The 20,872-nt window shown below is 49.2% G+C and overlaps 1 protein-coding gene across 2 annotated transcripts in view; it reads left to right on the forward strand.

The window, feature by feature from the left end:
* The window catches only part of FGD5 (FYVE, RhoGEF and PH domain containing 5), a 110,869-nt gene that overhangs the window by 32,803 nt on the left and 57,194 nt on the right, over positions 1-20,872 (forward strand). For both annotated transcript variants that reach the window (XM_021694943.2, XM_044916289.1), the window contains exon 2: positions 9,239-9,371. In XM_021694943.2, the coding sequence (XP_021550618.2) occupies positions 9,239-9,371 (133 nt within the window). The remainder of the gene's footprint in view (positions 1-9,238; positions 9,372-20,872) is intronic.

Below are 20,872 nucleotides of genomic sequence, written 5' to 3' on the forward strand. Positions count from 1 at the left end.
AGCCACGTCCTCGTGGAAGGGAAGGCGGGGAGAAGGGGATTGTTTCTCAGACCACCATCCAAAGAAGCCGCAGAGGACCCCCCTCCTAGCTCCTGGCAGCTTCAGACATGGTGTGTGGTTATAGAATCACAGTGTTCTTCATGAACCTCCCGCCACCACAGCCTCTCCAGCTTCCTGAGGTGGGCGCGCTGGCTCCCCTCCCTCTGCCCCTCCTGTGTTCTCACTTATTCCGAATCCCAGAGCAGAGGTGATAGGAGAACAATGTGTCCCAGTCTCCTCCTGCTCTGGGCTGGGTGCTTCGGACCGGCAGCGGTGGAGCCCATCTTCCAGGTGAGGAAACTGAGGCAATCCCAGCCACCAGCTTTCAGCATCCACTGAACCGATGGCTGAACAAGAGCCACCCCACAGGGTGCTTCTTCCAACCCCTACCCCACGGCCATTCTCAAGGTAATATAAAATGAGGGCCTAATTAGTAAGAAAGCCCGTTTATCCATTAAGACTTGGCTGGCCACAGCATTCTCAGTGGTGCCAGCCCCTGCTGGTACCATTTCTACCAAAGGTGTTGAGCACCTGCTGAATAGGGAGGAATGCGGAGGCCGTCACTGACAGGCTAGTGGGGAGTCAGATAAATTAGCTGGGGTAGGATGAGTCGTTCAGCACATGTTTGTTGTGCACCCACTGTGTGCCATCATGGAAGATGCAGAGTGCACAGCAAGCTGAGGATCCCCCTCCCTGAAAGAACTGTGGCTGATGGGGAAGCTAATATGGGAACATAAATAATTGTAGTCACAAAATGTAAACTGTGATGGGAGCCCCTTCCAGCAGGAGAGGTGCAGAAGGCTTCCTGAAAGAGCTGGTGTGTGTGTAGACTTCGGGGGTGGGGGGGTAGCAAGAGGTGTGCATGGGCCAGTGAGTCGGTGGTTTGGCTGCATGTAATGGCTGAGGAAGGCAGACATGTGCAGGATTCACTAGGACAGAGTTCCTCAGCTTCGGGGAGGACCCCCTTGGACATAAAGTCACAGAACGTCGTGGTGGGAAGGGCCTTTAGAGGTCCTCTAACTCCCTTTTTTACAGATGAGGAAGCTGAGGTCCAGAGAGAGGAAAGGGCCCACCCAGTGTCACACAGCAAGCTGGTCGCAGAGGTAGGACTAGAACCTGGGTCTGTGTGACCTTGAGGAACTCTGCCTGGTTAATTCAGCCCTGGCCTTTAGCTCAGGTGATTGTAGCAGGTAAGACTGCCAGTGTGGCTACTGCTAAGGGCCAGAAATGCAGGACTCTTCCTCTGCTGTCTTCATCCCCTCAAGTTACAGAAGGGTACTAACTGCTTCCCAAAGCTGGAACCTGAGAGATGATCACTCCAATGAGTTTGGGGCTCTGACTGATGATTTTTCTCTAGTATGTTACCTCTCTATATTAGTCTGTCATTTTATGGAGCTTCTGCAGATCTTCCAAAAGTATTAAATTTTTCCCCCTGGACCTGTGAATTTTCATGGATTATCTGAAAAGAAAGCCTTCATAGTTAACAGTTATGTTTCCCTGTGGCTAGATAAGAAAGATGTTTGTTTGGAGCAGGAGGAGGCTGAACTGGAATCAAGGAGAACAAAATTCCTTTAAAATCCCTATAAAACCACTTCAAACCCACTGGGAAGGCTAAAATTAAAAAGATAGACAATAACAAGTATTGATGAGGATGTTGAGAAATTGAAACCCTCAACATTGCCAGTGGGAATGTCAAATGGTACGGCCAAAAAACAGTCTGGCAGTTCCTCAAAATCTTAAACATAGAGTTACCATATGACCTAGCAGTTCTACTCCTATATATAGATGCAAGAGAAATGAAAACATATGTCCACATAAAAAAACTTTCACATGAATGTTCATAGAAGCACTCTTCATAATAGCCAAAAAGTGGAAGCAATCAAAATGTCTATCCATAGGTGAATGGAAAAACAAAACGTGGTACAGACTTAGAGTGCAGTATTATTTGGCCATGAAATGGAATGAGTACTGATACACGCTATACCATTGATGAACCTTGAAAACATTATGCAAAGTTAAAGCAGCTACACACAAAAGGGTTGTAGGATTCCATTTATATGAAATGTCCAGAATAAGACAAATCCATAGAGACAGACAGTAAATTAGTGGTTGCCTGGAATTGGGGGCCAGTCCTACTGATTGACTACTGAATGGTATGGAGTTTCTTTTGGGGTTGATGAAAATGTTCTAAAATTAAGTAGTGATGATGGTTGCACAATTCTGTGGATACACTAAAAGCTCTGAATTGTACACTTTAAAAGAGCAAAATTTTATGATATGTGAATTATATCTCAGTAAAACTATTGTAACAAGAAAACAAATTCTTCCAAACCATTGATGCTGTATTTCAAGAAGAGGGGTGGGGATGTCAGGACGGAGAGCAAGGATGGACTTCTGTTTTTACTTAGTGAAAGATGGAAATTGAATTTTTAAAAAAGCCTCTCCTTCAATCATGTTTCTGGGAACCATTACAAGCGCTATCCCTTGGCTGACCCTGGGTGCAGGATGCATTCCCTCCAAGAGGGAACAAAGCAGAGATTCACTCCAGTGGTGCGGAGACAGACAGGCAGCTGCTTTTAGGCTGTGGGATGCATGCCATCTGGTCTCAGCACATGGCTTCACATGCCTGGGGGTCTGGTTCTCCACCTGCATTTTACAGGTGTGGAAACTGAGGCCCACCTTGACAGTCATGTAGCCCAGATCATGCATTGGGTTAGTTGTGAATCCAGGACTCCTGGGTCTCTGACCCCCATCTTAAGCAGTTTCCACTGTATCAGATGGAAGGTTCCCAGTTACAGTGCAGATGATATCTCTATCTGTCAAAGTCTCAATGTCCCTTTGAGGCAGGGGGACATGGGAGGGGTCAATTCTGAGTGACAAGGAAGTCTCAGAGCAGAAGGTGTCACCTGGGGAAGGTCTGGAGGGATCAAGTGAACTGTGAAGGTGCCTGGAGGTGAGGGGGTGTGGGGAGTAGGCAGGGGGCAGGCTTGAATGTCTGAGGGTTTGGAAATCCCTGGTTGTGCAGCCAGCCCTTCCCTCCGTCCACTTCCAAGGTCTTTCAGCTGCTCTGCTAATTAGGGTAGTCATCTTGTCTCCTCCATCTCTAACTTTCCAGCTCCCAGCGAGCAGCCCTGAAGCCCCCTGCCCTTCCTCGCTGAGCTGGCAAACTTCACAACGGTCCCAGCCTATGTCAGAGGAGCCAAAGGATGTTACATCTGCAATCTGGCCTCCTTCATACATATCATTGTACGAGCAAGGATGGAGTCTGGGGCCAGAGTGCCCACCGACAGTTTCTCAGTGAGGCAAGCGTTCCTTTTTTATGAGTTATTAACCCATTCTGGCTGTGCTTAGGGTTATGGCTCTCAGTGAGTGTCACTAGGACGGGATTTAATGGGCAGAGCTGGACAGCCCTGGGCTGGGTTACAAACTGTTTGTCCCCCCACGTTGGATGCACATGTCCTTTTACGACTCTAGGCTGCTGGAAAGGACTGTGCTCATTTGGAGGGTCATTTAAGGTAATGAGCTCTGGGCAGCTTTAATTTATGTTGCTTTTAAAACACAGATCGACTCAGAGGGAGGATACAGCTCTGTGGAGACTAGACTGGGGGTTTAGAATTTGGCCCTTTTGTGGGCTGGCCAGAAAGGACCTACTGCATGCCAGGCAGTGGCAGCTTTCCCCTTCGTGTTCTCATTTAATCCCACAATGAACCTACATAGTCATCCCCACTTTACAGATGGGAAACAGAGAGATTGGGTGACTTGCCCGAAGTCACAGAGTGACTCTACTCTGATCTGATGCCAGAGTTCCAGGCCACTTGGTCTCTAAACTTACAGTCCTGACTGCCTAACCCTTTTGCTGATTTTTCCTGGCATGTGTCATCTCCCTTGATTTACAGATTTAAAAACAAACACACAAAAACCGAAGGCATGGAAAGGTTAAGTAACTTGCTTGAAGTGATAGAGCTGGGATTCAAACCAATCAGCCTGACTTCTGAGCCCACCCTCTTGACTAGTACTTCTGCACTGTACTTTTTTTGAGACCAGAGATAGTGCTTTAGTCATCTTTAACTTCTCCATGTGTTAGCTCCTTGAAGTACATGCTAATTCCTATTTGTTGAATAAGTGAGAGACGGATGATTGGATGGAGATAGAAGGATGGCCAGAAGGGCGGGTGAACAAATGGATGCACGGATGGATGGCTAAGTGGATGGGTGGTTGGATAGATGAATCAATGGGTGGAGGGATGGATGCATGAATGGGTAAGTACATGAAAGAATATATAGATGGGTAGGTGGGTGGGTTTAGAAGGCTTTCTCATATGTAATATATTGTTATGGTCAAATAAGCTATCTGGAGACAGCATTTCAGTTATGATTATAATGGGCATTATCCATAATATCTATTTGTTCACCAGTACCTGTAGTTTAGAGTCTAAAACACAAAGGATTCTTAATAGGTTTTTTTTTTTTTTTTTTGAATGACTGAAAAAACAGACAGGAACCATGCAGCTAAAAATACAGAGTGTCACAGCCTTTGCAAAGGACCCATCTGAGAGGTTTATGTTGACAGACTGGTGAGATGGATGGGATGTGTCACGGTTCCGAGTCTGTTTCCCCAAGGGAAGAAGTGGTTACACAGGACACAAGTTCTACTAGGGCCTGTTGGAACATTTGGGTGGAAGTTGTCAAAAACATTCCTCAGAGCTGTTTTCTTCTCTGTATTTGAAGATCAGCCTGGTAGCAAATATGAAGGATCTGTAGGGGCAGCTCTGTTGACCCTTGTGGTGGTAGAATATTTTCTTTGCTTATTAAGTGAATGACTTCTATCCAAAATCAGGTCTGTCACTACAACTTCCATTGAATCTGCAAAGGCACTGGATTATACTTGCTCTTTTACATTGTGAAAGCATATTTTTAGTGACAGTTTATCTACATTGTTGTGTTCACAATCCCTAAATAGGACAGTGAAATAAATGAATCAGAAATATCATAACACCCAAACCTTTGTCTCCTGAATTCCATTCTAGATCTTTCTTGAAAACTGAAGTCAGAGGAAGTAGAATAAAAGATCATGAGCCACATTTCTGGCCATAGCTGAGGTTGGTTTCAGATGGATGGTCGGTGGGTCAGAGTTAACTGTGTTTATCTCTGTGAGGTCTGTGGGTCTCCAGTGGTGAGCAACATAATGTTAGTCAAACTGTTATGGAGTAATAATTATGTGAAGTCACATACTGTGATTTCATGGGTGTTATCACTTGGGGTGAGGTCATAGTGTTAGCATATGTTAAAAATGAGTCGACTTAAAGACAACAGTAGGTAGGGGCGCCTGGGTGGCTCAGTCGTTAAGTGTCTACCTTCAGCTCAGGTTGTGATCCCAGGGTCCTGGGATCGGGCATCAAATCAGGCTCCCTGCTCGACGGGAAGCCTGCTTCTCCCTCTCACGCTCCTCCTGCTTGTGTTCCCTCTCTCGCTGTGTCTTTCTCTGTCAAATAAATAAATAAAATCTTCAAAAAAAAAAAAAGACAATAGTAGGTAAATAGTAGAACAGCTGTATGCAGCTAGAGCTGAACTGGTAATGGAGAGAGCTCCCATTTAGTGAGTTATGTGTTGGGCATGGTTCTAAGTGTCTTACATTATGTAACTCATTGAATCCTCCCAACAGCTCAGTGAATTAGGCACCCCTGAGGCTTGGTGAAGTTAAACACAGCCAGTACTGAGCTGAGACAGACTTTGAATGCAGGCAATCTGACTCAAGAGTATGAGCTCTAATCTCTGCCCATTACCACCTCTCAAACAGAAAATAAAATAATAACACAGACAATAAAAACAAAGCCCCATTTTGCCTGGTAACCTGAGACCCAGCTCCACACATTGGTGCACTGTGGGAACCTGACTGGGCCTCTGTTTTCATATCTCTAAAATGGGATCAGGCATTCTGATGAGGGAGAGCCATTCTCTGAGGCAATGTGTATTGGTCCAGATTTGCCACGTGACCTTGAGCCAACCCCCCCCCTTTCTGGGGGTTTGGCTTCCATGACAGTCTCCCCAGTGTCACCCATGGCTCTGTTTTGTGGAATCCAACCCTCTGCTTGGCCTTAGGTAGCATCCAGTGCTGGCAACCTCAAGGCCCAAGGGCACCCACTTTTTTACATCCCAAGTCGAGCAGAGCCTCGCCCGACAGCCTGAGCTGTTGGGGCTGAATCCCAATGGCACCAGAATATCCCTGAACAATTAAGCGAGAGGGTGACACAATCAGATTGGGTTTTGAGGAGGTTTCCTCTGGCTGCTGGGTGGGGAACAGATTGGAGGCCAGCCAGGGTGGAATGGGAGAGAACAGGAAAGCAATCGTCACAGACGTCCAGGCAAGAGATGGCTTGGGCCACAGAGCTATGACAGATGCCAGTGGAGTCAGAGAAGACTTAAAGGTAAATTCGGGAGAGGTTTTGTGTTCAAGTAGAAGCTGGCTATGCGAGGAAATGCTGAGATTTCCAGCTTGCTGCCTGGGAAGATGGTGATACCCTTCACCCGTGGGAGGCTTGGCTGGGAATCCTTCCCTCCTGCACAGTGCATTTTAGAGAGGCCTGGCATCTACCTTCTTTTCCTTAATATGGAGGAAGAACCGTCCAAGGACACAGTTAACTGCTCCATCCCTCACCACTACTAGTTATCCTCCACAGAGCATAATGGGCTCCTGCTGGGGCTTAATGTGGTCATTCCTCTTGCAGGGGGAGAAAGCCTCCACTCACTGTCTTTGGACACACACGGTGCAAATTGACTCGAGGCTCTAGAGGGAAGGGAGCTGGGGCTCCTCCAGGAGACTGGTCTATGCAGTCACTTTCCTGAAGGAGGCTCTGAGCTCCCTAAAGCAAGTGTGGTGTTCCTCTGACCCCCAGTGGCCCCTGGCAGTGTAGAAAGGGGCAGTGAAGGAGGTGTAGGGGGGTCCTAGGAGGGGAGGTGCTCACAAGCCTTTTTACACCTCGGCGGTGGTATAGGGCTTGCTGCAAATCCACTGTTTGCTCTCATGGTTTGAAAGAAAAGGACAACAAAGTCAATTCTGAAAAAGAAGAAAGAGGTCTGCTCAGAAGGGTAGCCAGTTGGATAGTAGAGTGAATTATGGCTCAGCCCGGGTCAGGACTTAGTTTATGTATCTGCACACAAGAGCAGACTACAGTTGCTGCCACACACAGTTTGTCCACGGAAGCCCAGGCAGGAATAGGCCACCTTGTCCCTGATGGGTCTGACCTCATGGCCCCAGTGTGGACCGGGGGATGCCTGTCCTGCTCTTGACACAGCCCCTTGTTTCTCGGGTTCCAGGTGTCCTGGAGATAGGTATCCCTGGTTCTGGCTCCTGCAGTAGTTGAGAAAGAGCTCCAAGGTGGCCCCTAGTGCCTCTGTAGCCTAAGGCTCAGTTTCTCTAGTCCTGATACCCCCTACCCTGGCCATGCTTCTCCCTGAGGTAAGAACAGTGTCCCTGCCCACGTGAGGCCTGGGCTAACACTGGCCCAGCCACTCCAGCAATTGGATGCTCCCTCCTCTCCTCCAGTCCGTCCGTCCATCCGTCCATCCATTATTCCTGCACCTCGCTATGGGATTCCCAGAGGGCAGAAATAAGTATTTGATTAGAATTTAATAAGGCCGGGGTACCTGGGTGGCACAGTTGGTTGACTATCTGACTCTTGGTTCAGCTCAGGTCGTGAGATTGAGCCCCGCATCAGGCTCCGCGCTCAGCATGGAGTCTGCTTGAGATTCTCTCTCCCTCTCCCTCTGCTCCTCCTGCTCATGCTTGCTCTCTCTCTCTCTCTCAAATAAATAAACAGAATTTTTTAAAAAAAAGAATTTAGAAAAAAAAAAAAAAAGGGGGGGTCTGCTTCTCCCTCTGACCCGCTTCCCTCTCGTGCTGTCTCTCATTCTCTCTCTCAAATAAATAAATAAAATCTTTAAAAAAATAAAAAATAAAAATAAAAAAAGAATTTAGTAAGACCAAATGCCTGGATTTTGAGTGTGAGCAGAAATTTTGTGAGAAGTTGTCTGGAACCACATTGCCCATGGCAGGAGAGAGCTATTGAAGGTTTCCAAGTAGGAGAGGAGCGTGGCCTGATGCCTGTTGTGAAGCAACCACTCTGCTGGGTGGAGAGGGAGACCCGGAGCAGAAAGCAGAGCAAGGAGGTGGTTGTCATGGGGTTAGAGCCTCCTCCGTGGGGATAGTTTTGAAGTCAGAGAAAGGAGGGTTCTTCTACTCCAGGTTGGTTTGTCACATGCTGCTTCTCCTGGAAACTTCCCTGTTCTGTCACAGAGCTCCTTCTCCTCCTGCTCACAGCCTCAGAGCAGTCCTCTCTGACCTGTCCAAACAGTTCCCCCTTATTATTCCTCTTCTCCTTCACGTATCATAATTTATGCTTGTATATTCGTGGTTCCTTTTTTGAAACAGGGACCGTGTCTGCTTTATTTGCCACTGTGTTACCCTCTGCCTATCTCTATGCCTGGCATAAAGCAGGCAATCAATAAACATGTATTGAATAAGTGTGGTTAATTAATTAATGGCAATGCCTAGGTCATAGTCATAGTCGTATACATATGAGTTTATTATCTCACCTGTGCAAGCATTGATCCTCACAGCACCAGCCAAGAAGACGAAATAGGTATCATTATCCCCCAAGGTGGAAACTGATACCCTGAGTTGTGTCTTGTCCATGATCTAGCTGATGACAAGGCAGGGACCAGGGTCTAGAATGCACATCCTGGAGCGTACTGCATCACTGCATCCCTCATTCAGGCCCAGAGGACATGGCCACCTTGGGAACGGACTCTGCTGCCTGACCAGGCCAGTCCAGACTGCCGGACCAATCAGATTGAACATCTCCTGCCCTCACAGTAATTATTTGTACCCTCCAGCATCACAGCCTGCCTCGTATCTAACAGAGAGACAGGTCTGTCTTAGCATGTGTAAGGGCACTTAGGCAGCAAAGAGCATGGTACATTCAGGGAACTACGAGGAGGCCAGGATGGCTGGAGTGGGAGCATGTAGGGACGGTTGGGCTCGTGTCTTAGTCAGTTCTAGGTCCCCATGGAGGGCAGGCATGGAGCTTTGCACACGGAGCACTCGTTAATGGCTTGTGGCATTAATAGGGCCCCTGGTGTATTCACTTTGCCTTTGCTGGACAAGGAGCTCTGACCCTCTCTTTCCTCTGCTCTGACCCCAGCGCCTACACAGAACCTTATAAGGTCTGCCCCATCTCGGTGGCAGCCCCCAAAGAGGACCTATCATCGGATGAAGAACAGGGAAGCTCGGAGGAGGAGGAGAGTGCTCCAAGAGACCCCAGCCTCACCCACAAGGTAGGGTGCCCCGCTGTGGGCAAGGGGCCAGTGGGTTGTGGGGAGTCAGAGATGTACAGGCCGAGAAAGGACGGTGATGACCAGCGTACCCCCTGTTGGTGAGGAGGGAGCTGTTTCCCAACGGCTGGCCCCAGGTTGGATACAGAGGCCGAGTCACGGCACAGCTGAGGCTGCAGCGGTAAGAAGCATGAGGAGACACGGGGCCCTGCACTGGTGATGTGGGGTGAATGCTCCTGCTGACTTCTGGGTCTCAGGAAGTTTGGGGCTTCCCAGAGCCCTTGGGGATGAAGTGAAATAGAACTGCATGGTTTGGATCAAGACAGACCTGGATTCTAATGACCTCAGGCATCTGGACCTCAGTTTCCTCATCTGTGAAGTGGGAATCATGAGGACAGTTAAGGGAAGTGTGTGAGTTTCATTAACTGAAGACAGTTTTGGAATGAAAGTTGGTTTCCCGTACCCTGCGGTGGTGCTTAGGGGCTGAGAGAAGAGCTGTTGTTTGTCTGGAGGCAGACGGTGAGTTGGGTCCCTGGTGTAGGGACCAAGTCACAGTGGCAGCCCAGACCTCTTAGTGGGCACTGGGGCATGGTGATAATTATATATGCTCGCCTAGGGTGCATGGGAGCCTGTGCCTCACTTCCACCCGCTGGCTTATTGTAGTCCTTCCACACACTGCTTCTTGGAGCTTGGGTTTGTCCCGAAACAGAGAAGTGAAAAACTTGCCCAGGATCACACGGCTGTTACTCTGTGTCATCCAGCAAACACCATGAGGTGCTGGGGGCCAGGAATTTAGACCCCGAGGGACACCCCAGCTGCAGGGAGACAGGCTAGGAAGGTTGAGACCAGCTTGACATTTCCCCCACCCCATCTTCTGGGCCCCACCTGTCTGCAGAGGAGTAGCTGGGGAGGCCAAGGAGCATCACCTCCTACCTGACTAGCCTCCTTCGGGCACCTCATCTGGTGTCTGTCTCCCACTCTTTGTCATCCTCTCCTTCCAAGGCTGGCGTACGCGTATCACGTTGATTAAAGACTGCTCCTGCGAAGCGCTCAGCAGAAGTGCCTGGCACTTGCCAAGCTTTGTCTAAATGGTCAGGTCTTTCATTTTGTTTTCATACCCTGATTTCAGTTCATTTATCTCTCTGCTCAGGGTCTTCATAAAGTTCCCCCCCGCAGGGCTATGGGAATGCTGAAAGGGGTTTTCCCACCCAGCTCCTCTTCAGTCCTTCGCCCGTGTGGCTTCTGACCCTTCCTCTCCGTCTCTAGATAGAGTGTATTGTCTTCCGCAATCCATGCCTCTTTCACTCCTTGTAACCAGTTCAAGGTCAATACCACCACCCCTGTGGTGTGGTGGTAGACACAGAAATTAAGTAAATTGCCCAAGACCACTCTGCTAGTGATTGAAGGGGTTGGACTCAAAACCAGGTCTGACTGGCTCCAAGCCCTGTGTTTGTTTGTTTTCCCCCTGTAGCCCTGGAAGACTTCTCTTACCTCTCCACTTCTTCTCCTCTCCCCCAAAAGAACTGTTGCCTCCTTGAGGGCAAGGGAAAGGAGCTTTGAGTTAGTGGTGCCAGTTAGAGATGATTGTGGCTTTTCTGGGCATCCCCTGGAGTCGCGGAGCCTGGGAGCAAAAAGATAGTTGCTATTTGGGATTTGGTCCCCACTCTGAAGTTGGGAATTGGGTCTGGGTACCAGGCCAGGAAGAGATGAAGGGCTGACAGAGCAGTGGGGCATACTTTCTGTATCTCAGGGTCCCCCACCTGGTGCTGGTTCCCCACCATAGCACCAGGTTCTCTGTTAAACCTTCCTCTGGGACCACCTGCATCTCCTCCTCCAGCTGTGTAACCACTGGCCAGTCACTTCCCATTATAGGACCTCAACTTCCCCATCTGTAAAATGAGAACATGAATAGTAACTGGGCTGTGGGAGGGTTGAATGAGGGCACTGATGTAAAAGTGCCAGCACATAGTAGGGGCATAATAACTATCTGTTGTTCCTGTCTGGGAGGCAGAGAGGGAGAAGGGAGGGTCCTGTTTGCTCAGGACCATTGCAAAGACATGAAGTCCTAGGGCCCTGGACATTGGTGGTCATCTGGTTCAGTTTCCCAGCCTTGTGATCTCTGGGCCGCTGCATGGACACCCCCGGGAGCTTGCAGGAGGTGGGGTAGCATAGGGAATGAGAGGTTCAAACTCAGCTTTGACGCTTGCTGGCTGAGTCACTAGCAAATGGACAATTTCTTAAGCACTCTGTTCCTCCGTTTCCCCTTCTGTGAGACTGGGAAAACAATAGTGGTGCCTACTTCACAGTAGTTCTGAGAATAAATAAATATGAGGAGACGAATGCCTGGCATGCAGTAAAACACACAAAGGTCAGAGTGGGTGGGACCGTGGTAGGACAGGGAAGCACCCTGCACAGGGTCCAGTCAAGCTCAGTGATAACGGCAGGGTTGCAGAACTGAAGCAGCTCCTGCCTGGGACAGGGACCCCTTATGTGCCCTGGAACCAGAGCTACAGAGAACCAATCAGTGGCCAGCCAAAGGCAGGGCCCGCTAGCATTCTGTCACTCTGAGAGCACAGACGGAGAAGCGTGGGTGTAGACTCCTCGTGGCTGGTCAGTTCGCCCTTGGGAGCCCAGCCTTCTCACCTAGCAGATGTACTGAGCATCCCTTCCCTTCTGCCCTCGAGGCTTTCATAATGAACCACAGTGGCAATCACCTTTAAAAATCAAGTTTTCGTTGCACGAGGCATGCTCTGCTGGATTCTCCTCATAAAGTGTGAAGTCATTACAGGTGAGGGTTAGATGCCCTGGGGTACTCATTCCTAGTTCCTGTGTCCCCAAGGAGGTAGCTGTGGTATGCAGTTTGGTGTGTATCTTCCAGAACCTTTTCCCTGTATTCACCTATGTGTATCATTCAGTATGAGTGGAAAATGGATTAGGTATTCTTTGTGGAGTCGTCGTTTACATATGTTGAATCATATCAAACTGTAAGAAACCTGGCGTAACTTGGTTGCATTCACTCACTGGTATCTTACAGAGATTTTTGCATATTGCTACAGAGTGTTCTGATTTTTTTTTTAACTGCTGTATGGTATTCCCATTTATGGGTATGCTGTCCTTTGTTTTGCTATCCCCCTGCTGAGGGACCTTTACAGTGTTTCTAATTTTTAGGCTCTACCAACAGTATTACATTGCACTTGTTCACACACCTCCTTATGCACATGCTTCTCTCTAGGGTAGATCTCACAAGGGGATTGGTGGCTCAGAGAGGCGCATTTTCAGTCTTCATACCTGCTGCCACAGTGACCCCCAAGAGGCCGTGACAGTGCACCTCCTCCTGGCAGCCCTCAGTGTGGGAGAGTTCGCCAACTGCCGGGCCATGTGCAGCTGTGAAGGGAGATTTCTGGAGGGAGCAATCTTTCCTGGCTCCTTCTTGCTGTAGAAGTTTGGGTGGTCTGGGGGGGTGGGGAGAAGGAGCATTCACTCCTCATTCTTTCATCTTCCACCGTCTCTGAAAAGTCTACTTCCCCAGAAGGCAAAGACCTCTCCCGCTCTGTGCCTCCACCACATGGAGCAGGGAAAAGGAGCCAGATTTCCCATTTCCAGCCACCTCCAAGGAGCAGACCTAGGGAAGGTGTGAATGATAGTGGAATTGCTTTCCCCGGGCCTCAGGAGGCGTGTTTGGGGTGAGCCCCACGCTTCCTAGAGTTTGATGTAAAAACAGATGTGAGGTGGTGAGCTCCAGTCTTCCCGATGTTTTGAGGTGGCTGCATCAGAGAGAGACTTGGAGCAGGACCGGAAGCTGAACCCAGCTGTCCACCTGCCTGTCTGAGACAGGTGAGACTTCTCCCTCTCTTCCACTCAGAGATATTCAGGGGGTGTGGGTTAAAGGAAAGAGGGGGCAAAAAAGGAAAAGCAAGAAGGACATAAAAACAGATCCAGCTGTGAAAGGAGACAAAGGCTGTCTTGGCATGTCACTCCTCCCTGACAGCAAGCCCGGTTTTCAGACTAACCGAGACTTTTCAAGCTAAATACCAGTTCCCTGTAGACCAGCCCAGGAGTTCGTGGCCTCTCTGAGCCACCTTGTCCCTCCACCTCCTCCTCCCTTTGTCTGAGTCCTGTTGTCACCACATTTCCCCAACGGGTCCACCCTCGAGCACAGGCCGAAGTTTGCCCTGTCCTCTGGAACAGGCCTGTCCTGCCATGATGCCCTCCCGGGCCCCGCCCAGACAGGTCCTCTTTTCCCTGGCTGCATGCATGGTCCAGGCGGCCTGGTCTGGGCCTTGCACCCACCACCTTGCCCTAACGATCTGCTTGAACCCTGGTTATTTCTACTAGACCAGTCCCCCACCTGGCTGAAATGTCGACACACGCTTTCTCCATGCCAGTCTTCTCAACCATTTTGCAGCCCTGAACATTGGCTCCATGGCATGTGCTCACTCCTCCTAGTCCCTGGGAGGCCCTCCTAAGCCTGCAGAAGCTTCCTCAGGCTGCAGCCTGTTACTTCCCAGAAGACAACCTTGTCCCCTGGCAAACATGAACTCCCTCCCTTCTGCATCTTCTCTCTGTATCCTCACTCAGTTTCTCCCCGTCCCTCTTCTCAGCAGAAATTTATTTACTAAGTACTCACTGAGCACCTACTATGTGCCAGGCACCCTTCCAAGGGCTTAAGATACAATAGCCATAAGACAGACCAGGTGCCTCCCTGCCCTGGTGGAGTTTCTACTCGAGTGAAGGAGATGTTCAGTTAGAAGGCTCCTAAGGTGGGTTTAGGCAGTGAAAGTGCTATAGCATCAAACACACAGAACAAACCTTGGTGGTGGGAGCAGGGCGCCAGGGGTGGGACGAGGGGGGAAATTTAGGTGGAGAGGCTAGAGAAGGCTTTTTTCCAATTAAAAAATTTGTGTTAAAATACACATAGCATAAAAACCCACCATCTTGGGGCACCTGGGTGGCTCAGTCGTTAAGCGTCTGCCTTCGGCTCAGGTCATGATCCCAGGGTCCTGGGATCGAGCCCCACATCGGGCTCCCTGCTCCCCGCATCGGGCTCCCTGCTCCGTGGGAAGCCTGCTTCTCCCTCTCCCGCTCCCCCTGCTTGTGTTCCCTCTCTCGCTGTGTCTCTCTCTGTCAAATAAATAAAAATCTTAAAAAAAAAAAAAAAACCACCATCTTGACTATTTTTAAGTGTCCAGTTCAGTGGCATTAAGTACATTCACCCTGTTATACAACCATCTCTACCATCCATCCACAGAACTCTTCATCTCCCCAAACTGAAACTTTGTCCCCATTAAACACTAACTGCGCACCCCCTTCCCCAGCCCCTGGCAACCACCATGCTGCTCTCTGCTTCTACGATTTTGACTGCTCTGGGGACATCATGGAAGTGAGATGGGGTCATGTGGAATTTGTCCCTCTGTGACTAGTTTATTTCACTGAGCATAATGTCCTCAGGGCATATCCATGTTGTGGCCTGTGTCAGTTTCCTTCCTTTTTAAGGCTGAAGAATATTCCACTTGTATGTACACATCACATTTTGTGTGTCATTCATCCATCGATGGGGACTTGGGTTGCTTCCACTGTTGGGCTATTGTGAGTAATACTGCCATGAACATGGTGCACAGATGTCTCTTCAAGACATTGCTTCCAGTTCTTTTGTGTATGTTCCCAGAAGCGGAGTTGCTAAATCATGTAATTCTCTTTTTAATTTTTTGAGGAACTGCCATACCATTTTCCACAGTGGCTGCCCCATTTTACATTCCGACCAGCAGTGGGGAAGGCTTCTAGTTTCTTAGAGAAGGCCTTTATGACGGGGAGGAAACCTTTCAGCAGGGAGCTGAATGGCATGAGCCAGCAAGAACTGGCAGGGTCTAGGGACAGCATTCTGGGCAGAGGACAGCAACACAGAGGCAGGAAGGCGGGAATGAGCCTCAAGAGCTAGACCAGGTCAGTAGACGGAGCACAGGAGAGGGAGATGGGCTGCAGAGATTCTTTAGGACCTCCCTCAGCCCACAGACATACTCACGTCTTCCGCACTCCCCCACCTCCCTTCCTGCCCACATCTGCCCTACACAACCCTCCCTGACCTCATAAGCCAGGGTCTCCATTCTGTCCGCCTCACATCCTGAGCCTCAGCTCTGGTGGCCTCTCACCTTGGGAGTTCCCTCTTCCCTTGGTTTTCACTGGCTACCTTCTGTCCTGGTTCTCTCCATAATTCTCTGACTATCCAACTCTGCGCCTCCACACCAGGCATTCACTTCCCAAGGCCCGAGCTCTTCGATCCCCATCCGTCATCCTGTGCTCTGCTCAGGCAGCCCATTCCAGGCCAGCAGCCAGCCCTACTCAGGTGCTGTTCCCAGAGCTGACTTCCTCGTCTGACCCTTCTCTGCAGCCCCACACTCCAGCCTCCAGCTAACCTTTTGGTCCCTTCTTGGAAGGCCCACAGATACTGTCGTCCCCTCTTATTCACAGTTTTGCTTTCCGTAGTTTCAGTTGCCTATGATGAGTTTGATCTAGGAGCAAGTGATCCTCTTTCTGACATAGATTCAGAAGGCCAGTAGTCACCTAACACAGGTCACAGCACCCACATCATTTGTGTCACTTCATGTCATCGTGTAGGCATTTTATCATCTTACATCCTCACAAGAAGAACCAGGGTGTGTACAGTACTATAAGGTACCATATAAGGTATTTTTAAAGAGGCCACATTCACATAACTTTTATTGTAATTGTCCTATTTTATTACTAGTTACTGTTGATCTCTTACTGTGCCTACTTTATTTTTTTAAAAAGATGTTATTTATTTATTTATCTGAGAGAGCGCCCACGTGCCTGCATGAGCAGGGGGAGAGGCAGAGGGAGAAGCAGGCTCCCTGCTGACGCCCTGTGGGACTCGATCCCAGGACTCCAGGATCCCAAGGCTCCAGGATCATGACCTGAGCCAAAGGCAGCCATTTAACCCGCTGAGCCACTCGGGCACCCCCTGTGCCTACTTTATAAATTAAACTTTATCATCGGTGTGTGTGCCTAGGAAAATACATACTATATACAGGCATACCGCGTTTTATTGCACTCTGCTTTGTTGTACTTCGCAGGTACTGCATTCTTCACAAATTGAAGGTTTGTGACAACCCTGCAGTAAGCAAGTCTGTTGGCACCATTTTTCCAGCAGCATTTACTCATTTCGTGTCTCTGTGTCACATTTTGGTAATTCTCACAGTGTTTCAAACTTTTCATCATTATTGTATTTGTTATGGTGATCTGTGGCCAGTGATTACGACTTAGCATTTTGTAAATACATTGTTTTCTAGAGTAATGCTTTTCACACTTAATAGAAATATAGAATGGTGTAAACATAATTTTTATACACCAGGAAACCAAAAAACTCATTTGACTAGCTTTACTGCGATATTTGGTTTATTATAATGGTCTGGAAAGACCCACAATATCTCCAAGGTATGCTCATGTGGGGTTTGGCACTATCTGTGGTTTCAGGCATCCTCTGGGAGTCTTTAGACATATCCCCCAAAGATAAAGAGGGTCTACTGTACCTCTGACTCAGCACATCCCAAACTGAACTCAGCATCTTCCCATCCCTTTGGCCTGCTTCCCCTCTTGTGTCTGCCATTCTGGGTGTTGGCACCAGATTCTAAAGATTTGAAATCCCTGGCATTTCATTTCTATTGTCATGTGTTAATCACAGATCAAATGAAAATCAACAAACTCCAAGGCCTTTGGCCAGGCATCATGAAGGATTCAAAAACAAGTTCTGTCCATTCTTCAAACCCACTTCAGGGTCTTTGCACTTGCAGTTGCCTCCACCTAAAGCACTCATCCCACCCTTTGCACAGCTGGCTAAGGGTTTCAAATTAAATATCACCTCCTCAAAGAGGTCTCCCCTGCTCACTCTGCAGTGCTCGGTTGCAGCATTCCTGTCTACTTCCTTCCTCATACTTATCTCAAGCTGTGATTATGTCTTTCTTTTTCTGCTTACTTGCATGCCAGTTGCCTTTCCCTGTAAGAATAGCTCTAAGAGGGCAGGGCCACGTTTCTTTTTAAGATTTTATTTATTTATTTGAGAGAGAGAGCGCTTATGAGGGGTGGGAGGAGGGGCAGGGGAGAAGCAGACTCCCCGCTGAGCAGGGAGCCTGAGGTGGGGCTCCATCCCAGGACCCTGAGATCATGACCTGAGCCAAAGGCAGACGCTTCACCGACTGAGCCACCCAGGCACCTCCAGTGCCACACTTCTGTTCACATTTGTGTCCTTACCGCCTGTCACATAAAATAGTACTCAGTAAATATTCTTGAAAAAACTAATAAATAAATGAATACATTAGACTCAGTTCCTGCAGTCAAGTAAGGAAAACAAACTTAGATGCATGACAGTTTAATAAAATGAAAACCCTTGTTTGGTCCTGTATAATTTACTTTGCACAGTGAGGGGCAGAGCTGGGAGCCAGCCCAGCTTCTCACCAGCTCCCCAGTAATAATGCAGAGGGTGTGACAGTTCAGCAGACTAACACAAGAGACATTTCAGGGTAATGTGACTGGAGGAGGATGAGGGATGCAGACTCTCAGAGACCAGGGGCTCAGGTCTGGAGGCGGCCAGGGCACCTGCATGTCCCACACCCCTTGTTCAGAGTCCTGGAGGGCTTGGGGACTGTCCGGAGCCAACAGGCTAGGTACGGAGACAGTTAGGATGCCCTGACCCTCAGAACTTGTTCTGTGGCTTGATTTTCCTCTCCACTTTGTCTAGATGTGCCCGTGGCCCCAGTGTGGGATTGGGGCCTCCATCACACTCACCCTCCCTTTCTCCTTCCTGGTTTCCTGGCAGCTACTCTGTGTACCTATTCTGCAGCCCTGTTGCCCAGAGTTGGCCATGGAGACCTGCAGCACCCCAGACTCACCACGTCAGGATCCCCAGCAGCGTGTGTCTGCTCACTGAAGTTTGAGCTCTGGCCTGTGTACGTCAGCCAGCCAGTTTGTATGGAGCCCCCACAGGGCCCTCAGCCCTCCGAGTGCCAGGAAAGAAGCCAGTGGGGTGCCCAACCATGGGGCGCTCACAGCCAAGGTGGAGCGTGAAAACGCTGCTGACACGATAGTCTCCAAACCTTACATTTATGTTTTATGCTCTTTTCTGAATGTTCTGTCTCAGGAGTTAGAAACAATAGCTGCCTGTGAGATAGAACAGTTGTGGGGCAGCCCCAGTGTCCTCAGCTGTGTGAGCTAAGCTCCGAACAGGGTAAGTGGCTCAAGTCTTAAGAGTCTGGGCAATCAGAGAGGCTTCCAGGAGGTGAGGCCTTAGTACTCCACAAAGGAGAGTAGGATGTAGTGAAGTGGAAAGGAGAAGGAGGGTACATAGGAGGCTCAAACAGACAGCATGGAATCTAGCCATTGACTGGCTTCTTGAGGTCATGGCTGGCCCTTTCTTGACCTGAAGTGAGATGGTGAGGACAGGAAGACCGAATATTGTATGAGCCATGACTGGCCTTGTCAAACAGTGAGAACCTGCCAATCACAGTTACAACCACTCTCTTAGGATTCTAGAAGCTGAGAGAGCTGACAGGGGCATTTTGATATCACTTTGTTTTGTTTTGTTTTTTAAAGATTTTATTTATTCATCAGAGAGAGAGAGAGCGGCAGGCAGAAGGAGAGGGAGAAGCAGACTCCCCGCTGAGCAGGGAGTCCGATGCGGGGCTCGATCCCAGGACGCTGGGATCATGACCTGAGCCGAAGGCAGATGCTTAACCATCTGAGCCACCCAGGCGCCCCTGTTTTGTTTTGTTTTTAATTGCGGTAAGAACACTTCACATGAAATCTACCCTCTTAATGTCCATTGACGGATGAATGGGTAAACAAAGTGTGGTCTCTTCAAACAACGGAATATTATTCATCCTTAAAAAGGAAGGAAATCCCGTCACGTGATATAGCACGGATGAACCTGGGGGACATTGTGCTAAGTGAAGTTAGCCAGTCGCAGAGGGACAAATACTGCATCATTCCATTTACACGAGGAATCTAAAACAGTTGAAGCAGATGCTAGAATGATGGTTGCCAGGGGCTGGGGGAGAGGGACATTGAGAGTGGCTATTCAAGGGGTATAGCGTCCCAGTTATGCAGGAGATTGCTTTGTCTCACAGGAAGGAAAACTAAAGCTCATGGAGAAGCCGTCGCCTGCTGAGGGTTATCAGCAGGTTCGAGGCAAAGTCTGCAGTAGAAATCAGGTTTCCTGATCTCTTGTTCGGGGCCTTCCCAGATAACATGCTGCTTCTGTGAATGTATTACAAACTGCAAACCAGAGGTTCCTTCCAAAACTAAAAGTTTTTTTAAAGCATCTAGGCCAAAGCCAGACTCACAGCAGCCTGGCTTCAGGAGCTAGAATAAGACAGGTGTCAGCATGAACTGGAGGCAGACTCCTGGGGGAGCCAGAGGACTTCTGTCTGGTCCCACCTTCTCCCCGCCTCTTCCTGGCTGGTGTTGTCTCTCTCTCACCATCTTTATCCCTTCTCTGCCTCCTGTGGGAGCACAGCTGACAGCTGGGATAAAGATGAGCCATGTCTCCCTGAGCTGTCTTTGAATTTCCCAGTGGCCGCTGAAGGCTGTGCTGGAAACCCTGACCTGAGTCCCCAGGGGCTCAACAATGTCTGTGATGGTGGTGCCTGGAGGAACTTCAGAGACCACGCTCTCCAGGAGTCTGGTGCCACCTTCGAGTCCTGAGCATTCTCCCTTCTCCAGATGTGACCTCAGAATACTCCAGCAAGCCCCCTCACTGGGACCCTCACAGGATTTCCCCAGGGCTTGAAACAGCCATGGAAGGCAGCCCCTCCCCGCTTCTGGGTGGATTTTTCTTTCAATGGGCTGTGTGGCTGAGGAGGCTGGCAAATCCGGAGCATCAGGATGCCCGCCTTGGTGCTCTGCAACCCCCTCCCCCCCAGGATTAGTGTGTGACTTAGAGACATTTACGGAGATTATAGGGGAGTGCTGGCATAGGGACCTGCAGGAACCGAAAAGGCCCAGAGGTAGGGAAAAACAAGGTGTAAAACTGAGTTCCATGGGGCGTGGAAGAATGTAGGGGAGGTGTCCGGAAAGGGTCTCTAGGCTGAGTCACAGGCAAAGGGTAGGACTTAGCAGTGCCTCAGTTTCCTCATCTGCAAAATGGAGGTAATAAGAATAGTACCTTGCTCGTAGGTTGTTGGGAGGATTCAGTGGGAATACATGTAAAAAGCTAGAGCCATTCTTAGCACATACTAAGTGTTCAATGAATCTTAGCTGTTCTGTTAAGTAGCTTTATTATTATTACCACCACCGTGTTACAGATGAGGTTGAGGGAAGAGAAATCACGTGTATAAGGCATAGGTGTAGGAAGGGGTGGAGCCCGGAATTTGAACCCAGGTCTTCGGACACCAGAGCACGGGCTCTCAGCGTCATTCTGAAGGATAAGTTCTTTCTGCAAGTGCTAGGGAACCACAGGAGCCACTGGGGGCTGTGAGTGACAGCAGAAGGTGGCCACC

This window comes from Neomonachus schauinslandi, chromosome 1 (assembly GCF_002201575.2).
Source record: "Neomonachus schauinslandi chromosome 1, ASM220157v2, whole genome shotgun sequence".
Taxonomy (NCBI): Eukaryota; Metazoa; Chordata; class Mammalia; order Carnivora; family Phocidae; genus Neomonachus; species Neomonachus schauinslandi.